General features: G+C 33.8%; 3 protein-coding genes and 1 pseudogene across 4 annotated transcripts in view; 1 reads left to right on the forward strand and 3 right to left on the reverse strand.

The window, feature by feature from the left end:
• Positions 1 to 14098, reverse strand: part of LOC133197422 (ribonuclease 3-like) — a 141340-nt gene that overhangs the window by 53344 nt on the left and 73898 nt on the right. The window lies entirely within an intron of this gene.
• The window catches only part of LOC133197424 (geranylgeranyl transferase type-2 subunit beta-like), a 163952-nt gene that overhangs the window by 10176 nt on the left and 139678 nt on the right, over positions 1 to 14098 (forward strand). The window contains exons 7-8 of one of the 2 annotated variants that reach the window (XR_009722427.1): positions 148 to 236; positions 6797 to 7393. Coding sequence is in view for 1 of the 2 variants with exons in the window: in XM_061333449.1 (XP_061189433.1) it covers positions 148 to 236; positions 6797 to 7009 (302 nt within the window). In the remaining variant the exon portion in view is untranslated. Of the gene's footprint in view, positions 1 to 147; positions 237 to 6796; positions 7722 to 14098 lie in introns of those variants that run through there. The other variant, XM_061333449.1, reaches the window with a different exon arrangement.
• Positions 5079 to 6591, reverse strand: LOC133196058 (uncharacterized; annotated as a pseudogene).
• On the reverse strand, positions 9380 to 12603 carry LOC133196462 (MORN repeat-containing protein 5-like). The gene is made up of 5 exons (XM_061332356.1): positions 12539 to 12603; positions 11288 to 11435; positions 10996 to 11107; positions 9767 to 9898; positions 9380 to 9607 (listed from the first exon to the last, which is right to left on the reverse strand). The coding sequence occupies exons 1-5, from the start codon at positions 12583 to 12585 to the stop codon at positions 9519 to 9521; spliced, it is 528 nt and encodes a 175-aa protein (XP_061188340.1). The 5' UTR covers positions 12586 to 12603; the 3' UTR covers positions 9380 to 9518.

The following is a 14098-nucleotide window of genomic DNA, read 5'->3' on the forward strand; positions in this document are numbered from 1 at the left end:
TTTATGAAGTTTAACACACACATGTATTTCACAAATGCAATTCATGTTTCCATAGCATTTTCCTACTGACTTTAATAGGATAGCAGTCAAAACAAACAAAATTAATGTTTGTTGAAATACAGTGTAAATATTCAAAACTTTTGGCAGGACGGCCTGAAAAATTACCAGATGTGTGTTACTCTTGGTGGGTACTAGCGTCCCTTAAGATTATTGGAAAAATTCATTGGATAGACAAGGTATGATGTTACCAGAGGCACTTAATAATTTTATTTAAATGTGTATTTGATACAATTGCAATGTGCAGTCTTCAAGGAAAAAAAAAGTTGTTAATCTCTTTATGAAAGCAAATGCTAGAAAGGCCTACAATATGCTGGTTCAGTGTGTTATTAACACTGTCATGCATATCAAGGAAGTGAAGAACATAGCTTTACCTGTGTTAGTTGCATACATTTTACTTCTAGTTTTGCTCCAAGTGATAGATTTATTTTCTTAAGTCAGAGTCTGGATGTGACATTAATCTGATAGATATACCAAATTGTATATTTTTAGCTCACCTGAGCCAAAGGCTCAAGTGAGCTTTTCTGATCACTTTTTGTCCGGCGTCTGTCTGTCTGTCCGTCTGTCTGTAAACTTTTAACATTTTCGACTTCTCAAGAACCACTGGGCTTGCCACAAAGTATCCTTGGGTGAAGGGGATTCAAGTTTGTTCAAATGAAGGGCCACACCCTCTTTCAAGGGGAGATAATAAAGAATTAGTGAAAAATTAATAGCATCTTTAAAAAATCTTCTTCTCAAGAACCACAGGGCCAGGAAAGATGAAACTCACGTGGGAGCATCCTCAGGTAGTGTAGATTCAAATTTGTTCAAATCATGAGCCCCGGGGGTAGGGTGGGGCCACAATGGAGGATCAAAGTTTTACTTAGAAATATACTGGAAAAATCTTTAAAAATCTTCTTCTCAAGAACAGCAAAGCCATGATGAGTCATATTTATATGGAAGCATCCTCAGGTAGTGTAGATTCAAATTTGTTCAAATCATGACCCCTGGAGGTAGGGCGGGGCCACAATGGAGGATCAAAGTTTTACATAGAAATATACAGGAAAAATCTTCTTTTCAATAACAGCAAAGCCATGATTAGTCACATTTATATGGAAGCATTCTCAGGTAGTGTAGATTCAATTTTGTTCAAATCATGACCCCCGGGGGTAGGGAGGGGCCACAATGGAGGATCAAAGTTTTACATAGAAATATACTGGAAAAATCTTTAAAAATCTTCTTCTCAAGAACAGCAAAGCCATGTTGAGTCATATATATATGGAAGCATCCTCAGGTAGTGTAGATTCAAATTTGTTCAAATCATGACCCCCAGAGGTAGGGAGGGGCCACAATGGAGGATCAAAGTTTTACATAGAAATATACAGGAAAAATCTTCTTCTCAATAACAGCAAAGCCATGATTAGTCACATTTATATGGAAGCATTCTCAGGTAGTGTAGATTCAAGTTTGTTCAAATCATGACCCCTGGGGATAGGGCAGGACCACAATGGGTGATCAAAGTTTTACATAGAAATATACTGGAAAAATCTTTAAAAATCTTCTTCTCAAGAACAGCAAAGCCATGTTGAGTCATATATATATGGAAGCATCCTCAGGTAGTGTAGATTCAAATTTGTTCAAATCATGACCCCCAGAGGTAGGGAGGGGCCACAATGGAGGATCAAAGTTTTACATAGAAATATATAGGAAAATATCTTCTTCTAAGGAACTGCAAAGCCATGAATAGTCATTTTGATATGGAAGCATCCTCAGATAGTGTAGATTGAAGTTTGTCAAAATGACGACCCCCGGGGATATGGTTGAGCTACAAAGGGAGATTGAAAATTTTACATAGAAACATATAGGAAGATATCTTCTTCTCAAGAACTGAAAATCATGTTTTATTTAGTCATTTTGATATGGAAGCATCCTCAGGTAATGTAAATTCAATTTTTTTAAAATGATGACCCCTGGGATAGGGAGGAGCCACAATGGGAGATCAAATTTTTATAAAGAAATATATGGGAAATGTTTTTTTTAAATTATCTCAAGTACAACAAAGCCATTTGGTCCACACTTCATTTCACTATGCACCTTTATATATAAACAGAACACCTTAATATGCATTGTAGCGCACCGAGCAGGTTGACGCCAGGTTTATTATATTGAATATATTCAAACATACAAACAAAGCAGTTTTGATATAACATTAGGCCCACATACTAAAAGGCAAAAACACAAAAAGCGAATATAATAATAATGCAATAAGATTTAAAGCCTCCTCCGCCGCCCAGGAAAAACCATAGATAAAAAACAAATATTTTGAAGAAACTATGGAAACCTGTGTGTCCGCGGCAAATTGCAGAGTAAGCGAAAAAGTTGAGTGGCGGACCCTCACTCATGTTTTAAACATCCAAAAAATTTATACCAAAATTTATGAAAATATAAATTTTACTATTGTATTTATAAAAAATAAAAATAAAAAACACGACTTGCTCGGGATAGCGTGCGCTAGAAAGTGAACTCATACTAACCACCCGTAAATACAATCGAACACGTTTTCTCAATACCGACATTTCATTGGCTGAAACCTACATAACAATTTCACCTTAGTAACACCACACTTTCGTATTCGTTTACATGTCGTCAGGACAATTATTTTTCGCTATACTTCGTAACGCGAAAAAATGTAAGTCCACACTTCATTTCACTATGCACCTTTATATATAAACAGAACACCTTAATATGCATTGTAGCGCACCGAGCAGGTTGACAATAGACATTACCAAAGAAAGGGAGAGAAAAGAGCAAGAAAAATTATATATTTATAACTCACAACAACAATTGTTTTGACACATGTTAAACACCTTTTATTAACACCAACATTTGCAGCAGCAGTTGCACCTCCTGATCTGTTTTGTATAACGTAGAAACATGGCGTATGAACAAGCGCTTGTGGTACCTTTTGCAATAAGTACTTCAATTCCATCTCTATATTGACCATTTTTGCATTTTTCAATAATAATTTTCAAATAATTTTGTTCAACAATGATATTATTGCATTTCAAAGAACTCAGTTCGTTAAATCTCAAAAAAACCCAGCAAAAGCTATCAAAATCGTAGCTAAATTTCTCAATAAAAGAACATCTGTACTGTCAGTATACAAATCACACAAATCTTGTAACATCTGACGGTCGACTGGATCTTTCCTGCGCACCGGTCTACCAGTTAAACGTTTTGCTGATTCCTGTAATGATTCCACGAAGGAATTTTCGGTAGGATCTGGATAACCACTAATTTCAAGCATCCATTTCATCGAATAAATAGCACTGTTCACTGTAGAATACGACGCACCAGAATTTAGCGAATAAGTAATATATAATGCAACGTGTACAGGCTGCGCTGGAATTTCACTTTGCTTGTGCTCATTTATGAACTTCTTCCATCGTTGAAAATTATGTTTATAGGCCTTGTTGGTGCCGTCACTCTTCGATGATAAGAGATGTCCACACATATGCTCACTGAAAGACCCAAGCTTGCTGCCCAATGAAATGCCACTATCAGTAACTGCTTTGTTTATATGTAACTGCACTCCTAATCCTGGAAAAATTATCATTACCATTAAAAAATATCCATAATCTTGTGCACTGACTGTCAATTCTAGAATTGAATCCTCAATACCAACATCTTAAATTTCAGTGGAAATTTTGCAAATACTGATTTGTTACTCCTGCCATGCGTTATTAATTTTTCATTAGGCAAATAATCATAAAATTTAACAAAATGTTTGAAACAGTTTTCCTCAAATATCAAAGGCCAATATGGAGATGACTTCCACTCTGGAATAATCAACGTACCTGAGGCCTTTTCCGCTACCATTTTGTTAATAACTCTAGGTATAAAACTGGGCGCGGGAACTAACCAATTATTTTCACTTACCCATACCTGTGTAAAAGCGTCAATTACCATCTGTACCGGGACACCAATATTTTGAATTGAATCTTTCACATTTTTTATTGTAATGAGTTGCAAACCTATCAACATTATGAACTCCCCACAATTTCTCATAAATGTCAAATACCTCATCGTGAACTGACCAATCGTCCATGTCAGTTACACGGCTCAAAAAATCTGCCCTTTTGTTTTCATTTCTAGGCTTCCATACATTTTGAACCTGAACACTGTTTTCACTACAAGTCTCAAATATTTGATTTGCAATAATTTGTAAATATGGCTTTTTGCTCCCAACTTGCATAATTTTTGAAACGTTTTTACTGTCCGAAATTACATTTACCTTTGTGTTTTCAATGATACTGACTTTACTTTTCATAACCCTGATAACAGTTTCAAGCTCTCTCCATGTTGAGCTCTGCATCGCTTCTTCTTCTGTCCAATTTTCAACTACACTACCCATAAAACATTTTCATTTCTCTCATTCAAACTTTCAAAATAACCACCAAAGCCTACATCTGAGGCATCGCAATATAAATACAAGTTGCATACATCTGATGCGCTTACCAAATCAATTGAACAACCATTTTCATTCAATGTTGACACACTTTTGCGCTAAACTCAATTTCTTTCAAAGCTTCCGCAATTATTTTTACCCGAGCTTCCCAGCTAGCTTTGTTTGATATGCAGTAATATAAAAATCTTGTTCTCATTCGAACAATATCACCAAAAATGACTTTCATAGATATTATTTGACCAACAATTTAGCCAAAAATTTTACATGAAAATAAAGAACATTTTTCTGTACTTCGCAGTGTAAAGCATCTAAGCAAGAATTTAAACTATGAAGTTTGTCACCACTGATGTGAACTTGACCTTAATCTGTATCCCACTGCACACCTAACCATAAACAATTTTGACTTGGACCCCAATTACTTTTTTTTTTTTTTTTTTTTTTTTTTTTGCAAACAAGAAGCCCAAATTTTGAAAAATGTGTTTTATTGAATTACTTGCATTTAATGCCTCATCAAAATTTCTGCCTGCAGCTATACCGTCATCTAAAAATGTAATAATCTTTATTCCTTCTGATCTTAAGCGTTCACCGGTTCTCGAAGAACTTTAGAAAATATGTACCCTGCTGTAGAAATGCCAAAAAGTAGTACATTAAAAACAAAATAAGAAACTTTTCCATTTTCTTTCCATGAAAATCCCAAATATTGTCGATGTTCCTCGTATATCTCTAAATGATGATAAGCTGATTTTAGGTCGAAAGTAAACATGAAATCTCCGACTTTAAGCATTTCCTTTGCTGTTATAGCATCCTCATATCTAAACTTAAACTTGTGTAAATGAGGATTAATATGTCTACAATCAAGTACGAACCTTGACTTACCGTTTCTATTTTTAACCGCAGTCAAAGGATTTACAACTGTAGGTTTTTCAGACATCCGTGACACACTCCCCTTTTCTACCAAATTTTTGATCTCACCTGTGACGAAATCTGGTTCATCTCTCGCTGACCTATTGTTGTTTAATTCAATAGCCACAGGATTAGTTTTAAATGGAATTCTATAACCTGACTTTATAACATCCAGGACTATTTTACCTGTTCCAATTTTCTCCCACTCATCTTAGTGTGATCTTAAGCGACCAACTGGAGATTTTTTATTTATTATATCATTAAAATATGCCCAATTTGAAATAGATAAAACATCATCTAAGTTTTCACTTATCTTATTTGATTTGTCATCTTTCTTTGTGCAATCTCGACTCCAGTGCCCCTTTGTCCCGCATTCAAAACATCTGCCGGATTTTCCACTGCTCGTTGATTTCTCGTCAGTCTCCATGCGAGTGGCTGTTGCCGGTTTCTTTTGATAGGGTTCGAATCTAGATCGCTTCCTCCCGTTGAAAACTTTCCTTTCGGCCCTCATCTGTGCTCTGTACATCTTCTTCTCATCATCCGAATCGTCTGCTATCGGGTTGGCTTCGTACTCTTGAACCACTCTCCAACCGAGCTGCGACGAATCAGCTAACTTAATAACTTTTTGACGATTCTTAACCAATTTTATACCTTCAGCGATACTGCTTGTGGCTGACTCCACTCCGTCGTCGCTGTTCAAATGCTCCCTGGCCTTCTTCAGTTTGGTTAGAACTATCGCTTCATGCTTATATTGGTTCTCATTTCCTTTTTTACGGAAAACATAATGCTCATTCAAATTTTCCTCAATTTTGCTAATTTGAGACGTGGAAATTTGCTGAATATTTTGTTGGAATACCGTCAAACGACTGTCCATCATATCTTTTAGATTGTCTAGTAATTCCGAATGTTGAAGAGACACTGCTCGATTAACTTCTTAAGAAATTGCACCTTGTATCTGCCTGGCGTCCATGACCAAAAACACGACTTGCTCGGGATAGCGTGCGCTAGAAAGTGAACTCATACTAACCACCCGTAAATACAATCGAACACGTTTTCTCAATACCGACATTTCATTGGCTGAAACCTACATAACAATTTCACCTTAGTAACACCACACTTTCGTATTCGTTTACATGTCGTCAGGACAATTATTTTTCGCTATACTTCGTAACGCGAAAAAATGTAATTATATTGACATGAAAGCATCATCAGATAGTTAAAAATCCCCCCCCCCCCCCCCCCCCCCCGTAATCTTTTTCATACTGAACTGATTTGTGCTTTTGCCTAGCCAATGTGCTCAGGTGAGCGATGTGGCCCATGGGCCTCTTGTTGTATTGATGGGTACATGTGTATTGCAGTTGATTAATCTGTTTTTTTCCTGTATTGCAGGACAAACTAATACAGTTTATTCTAGCTAGTCAGGATGAGGAGACGGGAGGGTTTGCTGATCGTCCTGGGGATATGGTAGATCCCTTTCACACACTTTTTGGGATTGCTGGTCTATCATTACTGGGAGATGACAGAATCAAGCCAGTGAATCCCGTGTTCTGTATGTCAGAGGAAGTGATTCAGAGGGCGGGAATAAGAGTAGAGCTGTTGTGAAGGAAACTACAAATCAGGGTTAAATACAAGCAACTACTGTGATATGAACACATACACACACTCGATCTAACACTTTTTTAAAGTGCTTATTTAAAGGTTATGAAAGGCATTAAAAGTAAGCTACACAATCTTTATACATGTACCAGGAAAGGCCTGTTAAAGACCAGTGAGTCATTGATGAATTTTATAAGAAGTGTATCTAAACATGTTTTGAAAAACAATTTTAGATTTACTTACACATATGGTTAGTTCCCTTTTACCTTGATAAGATATTCACATAGGTAATGTATAGCAGCAAATCCCTTTAACAGATTCTTCAAATAAAGTACATGTATGTTACTGGATATACCCTATATGTATGTCAAAGACACTAAGCATGCAAATGTTTTCTCTGTACATGTACTAAATATCATTTATATATAATCATTTAATTAATATGTTAAATATAATTGTAATGAAGATGTCAGTAGATTTATAGTAAAGTTAACAAAAATCATGGTGTCAATATATATTGTTTTGTTTATTGTATTTAGAAAGAATTAATTTAAACTGTACATGTCCTAATCATTATTTATTTTTCAATGCATATATTTACATTTCATACAACTGTATAATGTAAATTTCATTTGTTAAGGGATAAAGTTGGTGAAATTCATATGCTATTTTTTTAATGTGCAATTGTGATCAGATCTTTAATAAACAATAAGATGAGGTATGGATTTATTTTGTAAAAGATATCGAGGTCACTCTGGTGACCTGTTACTATCTGTTTTCTTGGGAGAAAACTTTTCATATTTTCTACATCTCCTTCAGATCCACTAAGGAATTCCAACCTCGAGTATCTCAAATTGTTAGAGATATGGATGCAATTTGTTCTCTTCTTTGAAGGGTTATACTTCTTTCAAATACTTAAAAAAATAGAAAAAAATTTAGGTTGAGTCATTTAAAATACTTTCCAAGAACCACTGAGATAGAAATTGTAAAAAAAAAAAGCTGACTTTGACATGCATTTTAATCAGTAATGATTCAGTTAATATAGTTGTGGCCATGATGGCCTTGCAGAAGCGATCCCAAGAGAACAATCTTTAATCTCAAGAATTAAAAGCCACAAATGTCACAATTAGAGGTGAATATCTTTATGTAGGATAAATTTGATTTTTTTCTAGGGTGGGGGTGTTTAAAAACAAGAAGGGCAAAATTTGTAAAAATATTGGGAAAGTGGAGAGGTTGTGAAACACAATGTTTAATATTGTAATACTTTAAAAAGTTGTTACATTTTCATCTTTTCAATAGTTTATCAATATGCTTAGACATAATGTACTTGAATCACAATCATTTTCAGTTGTAATTTTCACAGAGTTTAGTTCAGTGCATACATGATTTTCTATTATCGTAAGGTTAGGTAAACATCATTTCGTTGTTTGCCAGCAACACCTGTAAATTTTAAACTATATCCTAATGTTTGTCTACCATGCAATCAAATTCTTGCAAACCCATTTTTCCCTCAACTACAACTACTATTACAAGCTATTGGTCAAAGACTTTTCTACACTTATGCATAGTATCTGATCTTGGGAAAATTCTGTAGAGTGTAGATCTCTTCAAGAGACATAATTCTGTTGTCAATTTTTAATTTCAATGAATGGTGTTGCAGCAAATGTAACAAACAGAATTTGTTTAAAAATGCACCTTTAAAAACACTTTTTGCCTGATTTGAATAAAACCTGATGCAAGTAAAATTGACATCAAGATACATTATTTTGGTGTAGTTTTTATTGGTACCAGGTTTTATTCTAATCAGGCAGAAAGTGTTCTTGAAGGTGCATTTTTAAACAAATTCTGTTATTACATCTGCTACTCCTCCAGTTTGATGTAGAGTATTGCTGCTCTCACAAAAACCAAAAACCAAAACCAAAAAAAAAAACAAAAAAACTTAATCTGATAAATTATTTCAAAATTATGGTGTCTGGATAGGGCCATTTGCAAAAACTCAACAGCGCGTTCAGAAAAACACGCCGTCACGCTAACACACAACACGCTGTTGGCGCGATGGCGTGTTTTCTGAATACGCTGTTGAGCTTTTACAAATGCCCTATCCGGATACCATACAAAATGCATCTCCTTGCTGTATGATTGAAAGAGGAAGTGTTGTAAGTGATAATTCTTTTTAAAAAAATCTTTCAAGTGCAGTTGCACTTTTTCCCACAAAATAGTTCATATAATTAGTCCAATTGCCTCGAAAGAGACTTGTGTTTAAAATATCGTTATTTACATGGTTTAATACATATAAGGTCATTTACATATTATAAAAAGAGTTTCTTCCCCTAACTCATTTTTATTAAAACAAACAATGAAGCAATGATATAATGAATTTATACAAATGAATGAAATCCACATATGATGAAAAATATTTACAATAAATGACTGTACACAATTTTATATGATTTACATCTTTGTATCCATTTCTGAAATAATTTACAAAAATTTTAAAAGTGAACAAGTTTTTTTTTTAAATCCCACAAGCAGATTTCTTATATCCCACATATTCATCCCAACCTTTCCGACATGTTTTAACAATCCAGTCATGTTCATCATCATCTAAAAAAAAAAGGTTGATATAAACTGATTTTTTTTAATATCAAGGACCTTTAAAGATTCAGAAACATACTTGAATATTTTTATTTATTTTCTTAACATATGGTGCCATTTATAATAAACTTCAATGAATAATCTTGCATTTCATTAATAATAACTCACCTGCATTTCTTAAAAATTTATGATTATAATCAACAACGACTCTTGTCTTAGGGTTATAGAAACCATCCCCACAGTCATAACAACCCTCAGGGATTTCTCTGGGTGGCACACGGTTGGTCAATTGTGATCTGCCTTTAAAAGAAATAAAGAACTCAATGTGAGCAGCTCTCTGTATTTAACATTCATTGTCTTTCTGTTCACTCATATAAAATTTTGTTTTAGTGATAATAAGTTTTCAAAAGAAGTCTAAATTATAATTTCATACAAGAATTAGTCCCCACTGATTTAATGATATCCACAGATACTAGAACCAGACACCATCACACACATAGACAGAAACATTCAAGCCTATAGCTAAAAAGAAATTTACAAATGGTCCTTTTTTCCCTAAAAACTGTAAAACAATGGAATTTACTTTGACATTCTTTGATTCCTTCCACTTCAGTATATATTTTTTCCAGAGAACAGCCATCTGTTCTCTTCACTCTCATTGTCATTTCATTTTTTATTTTTTAATAACCCAAATGTTGTAAATATCTAATTATAAAGACAACCTTTATATTTTCACCCACAAGCAAGCAAGTAATCTTCATTGACTTGAAGTTTTATAGTATATTGTAGAAAAAGGAAAATGTGATCAATTTCTGCATACCTTGCATTGCAAAATTTGACATAAAAATTGCCTTTTAACTTGGTTTTTTGAGGGAATGATAGCCATTAAACCTTGTGTGAGTTATCTCTCTTAGGCATTTGAACCTTTAAGAGCGAGTTTTTCTATGTAATGTTTATTTGCTGTTCATTTACTTATATATTAAACACTATTTCTTCTCCAGAAACTATTCGTTTGCAACTTAAGTCCAACAAACTAAATTTTTATCAAAATATCCTTTATCAACCTCTGTTCTCATCTGATATCTTCACAAAAGTTGAGAATTTTGCCTATTGCTAGTAAGAAACTGCTAGTTAGAAGAATCTGGCAAGAAACCAGATGAAATAAGTATCCCCTCTTGATTAAGAGATGTTCTATGCACTGATTAAACCTTGTACAATTTACCCAACTTTTCCCATGCTACAACATGCTCTGATATGAATATACTGCATATGTGACTGTGGTTAGATTAAAGTGACACAAAATTTTGCATGTTATTGCCTTGAAAAAGTCAATTTATGAAAGAAACTGTATTCTAGAAGTTTAGATAGTGTACTTTATATACTCTGTGGGTACTTACCTGCTGGTTTTAAACCTTTGCAAATTTCTGTGTAGAATCGTCTGTCATATCCATCACAGTACTCCCAGTTTTCTTCTTCATATGCCAATCCATCAGCAAATGTGTATTTTCCCTGTGGATAAAAATGTAACTCTATGACATTTATAACATCTAATGGATAGATTCTTAAAATATCAAGTAATTCCGTTTTTTAATTAAAAAGTTTTATCTGTTCTTAAAAAATGTAGATTTTTTTATTCTAACACGCAAAATAAAATTTTATTTTTAGTATGCAGTCAGTTGAATTCCTTACCTCTACAGCTATGCCATTTTCCCACGTAGCATCATATTTACTACCATTTGGGAAAAACAAGGTTCCTTTACCATGAAACATGCCATCTTTCATTTCCCCTTCATATTTTGTTTCCGTAGGAAATTCATATTTCCCTTTTCCCTCAAGTCTGCAAGTATATATTAGAAAATTAGTGTGAAATTTTCCTAAATCAGATTTGATACACAAGAACAATCTCCTATGCAGAGTTATCGTTCGTTCCTCTCTCAGACACCTCTGCAATGGGCTTGCGTCAAGATTTTTGACATAACGTAAAAAACATAATATTTCAAGGATTATTTCAAATTAAACCAATAGTTTTAGATCTATTTAGTAAATATCTATCTTTAAGGAGTATCATTAGCTCAGACATTAATTATAATGAATTTAAAAAACTGCACTATTTTTTGTGCTCATCACTGTGATATACGTGAGCCAACGACAGAGGTGAATGTATGAGCCGATGGTAGAGAGTGACACAAGAAAAGATGAATTCATTGCACAGTACATAAAAAAACTTAATAATTTTTATATGAATAAAATATTACATTTTACTTTAGAAATATCAATATGAAATGATTGAAGCAAAAGTTGATTAATACTAAGGGGGGATTTTTTAAAACACTTTTCAGAAATATTAAGTAATTTAAAAAGAGTGACAGGTTACAGTCTTTAATACGGTCAACATTAGATAAATCTGCATTTAGAGGACTCATTTTGCACTGTCCTGTAGTACGCTGCCTCATGATTTATATGGTCATTACTTGATTTATGAAGTATTCAGCAAGAGAAAAGCTAATCAGCAACTCGTCTCATGCAGATTTAACTCTTTTCATACGAACCGGGTTTTAATAACTTTATTATTCAACAATGTCTTAGGAATCACTCTATAGTATGAGGGACGATGTACACAAGAAGAGGTTTTTACCATCAAGTGGAAATAGAAGCCAAGATTCAAGTATTTATTGATGATAATGTCAAACTAATATTCAACAATGAGAGGTTTTATAAGAATGACTCTATTTAAACTGAATTATGAAAATAAAATGACTCAAATCATAAGTCACAACAAATTTTCTTGTGTCGAGTAAATTCGGTCGTTCTTAAAAAATAATTTTCTCAAGTTTGGTTGGTATTTCTTTGATATTGGCCGCTTGCCACGACATAACGTAGCAATTTTGTGTATTTATTCTCAAAGAATTTTAAAATAAGTCTTAAATAAAACAGATATACCTTCCATTTTTGTAATCGCCTTCGTATTTGCTTCCCGTGTACTCCATATTGCCGCTTTTTGTTGTCAAGAGAAACGGAGCACACACAAAACCATTTTCGACGGAGAAAATATTTCCGTACAATCCAAGATACTTCCACCCTCACGCATTTATGAGTTCAAAGTAGAAAAAAAACAGCTTTGATTTAACATTTTTAGTTTATTGTAAATAATAATCACAATAAATGGATACACAGTACTTTCGTCGCCATCTTTTTATGACGTCGGCTATAACATGTCAACATCAAAAACTTGCATACTTTCCTTAAAAAGTGAAAAACGGGTCCAAACGACTTAATTTTAATTTAACAATTCTAAATAAATATATATCAACTATCAATTTTGGATAGATATTTACTAAGTTGAAGTAAGTACAACATTTACAACATCGTCAAGTTAAATAATAAATTAACATGGTTGACGGCATAACCCCACCTATTTTACCTCATTTAAAGAAAGCATTGCGCATTGGTGCTGGTTAATAATACCATGCATGTTATCTGTGACGTTTGTTTAAATGACGTAATATATTTTGCATTCAATTAACAACAATCGACATTTTTCGATTTCCTTTTTTCCTTTTTTTTTTTTTTTTTTTGCTGAGTCACTCAGGTTTTTGTCCGTCGTCTTGCGTCGTGCAATGTGTGTTAATATCTGAACATTTTTAGCTTCTTTTCTGGAACTGCTTCAGACCATTTTGGCATATAGTATTTATGGGTAAAGGGGAACAAAATAGTGAAATGCAATGTCCCTGCCTCCCTAGGGCCTGAGGGGTGGGCTAAATTGCCTAAAACCGTCAAAATAAACGCAATCTTTAAAAATCTCCTTCTTTAACTCCTGGTTGAACATTGGCATGATTGTAATAAGCATTGAACCCCTACCAAAATTGTGAAATTCTTGGTCACAAAGTCAATGGTTCTGGTGTTAGGGTGAGGCTCTGTGAATCATATAGTGAAAATGCATTAATACTTCAAAAATATTCTCTCTCCCTGTGTATTTAGCAGACAAAGTACATAGATAGGATGAGCAAGAGTGCCTCTTCCAAAATTGTGAAATTCATGGTCCCTGGGTCAGGGGCTCTGGTGTTAGGGCGGGGGTCTATTGATTATATGGTGAAAATGCATTAATTCTTTAAAAATCTTCTTTGCTCCTGGGTTTCGGGCAAATAAACTAAGTTGCATGATTATGATGAGAAAGAGTACTCTATCCAAAATTGTGAAATTGATGGTAACTGAAATAGGAGTTCTTGAGTTTGGGTGGGGCTCTATTATGATCATGTATGGAAATATTTACTCTGCTATAAGAGAAGTTATTCCCCTCTGTTATTCACTTATGATAATTATTCAATGTAAACAATGTAATTGATACGTAAATTGAATAAAAAAAATATTCAAGAACTTTTAATACATAACCTCTGAATTCCTGTCTACTTTGACGTGTTATATAATTAATGAATATTTTCTTTATTTTGGGGATAACTCGCTTGTTGTGAGTTCATTCATTTGTGTCAGCAGTCATAACAA

The sequence above is a fragment of the Saccostrea echinata genome, unplaced genomic scaffold (assembly GCF_033153115.1).
Source record: "Saccostrea echinata isolate AGI-Se365-2 ecotype Australia unplaced genomic scaffold, CSIRO_AGI_Sech_v1 ptg000030l, whole genome shotgun sequence".
NCBI classification, from domain to species: Eukaryota; Metazoa; Mollusca; class Bivalvia; order Ostreida; family Ostreidae; genus Saccostrea; species Saccostrea echinata.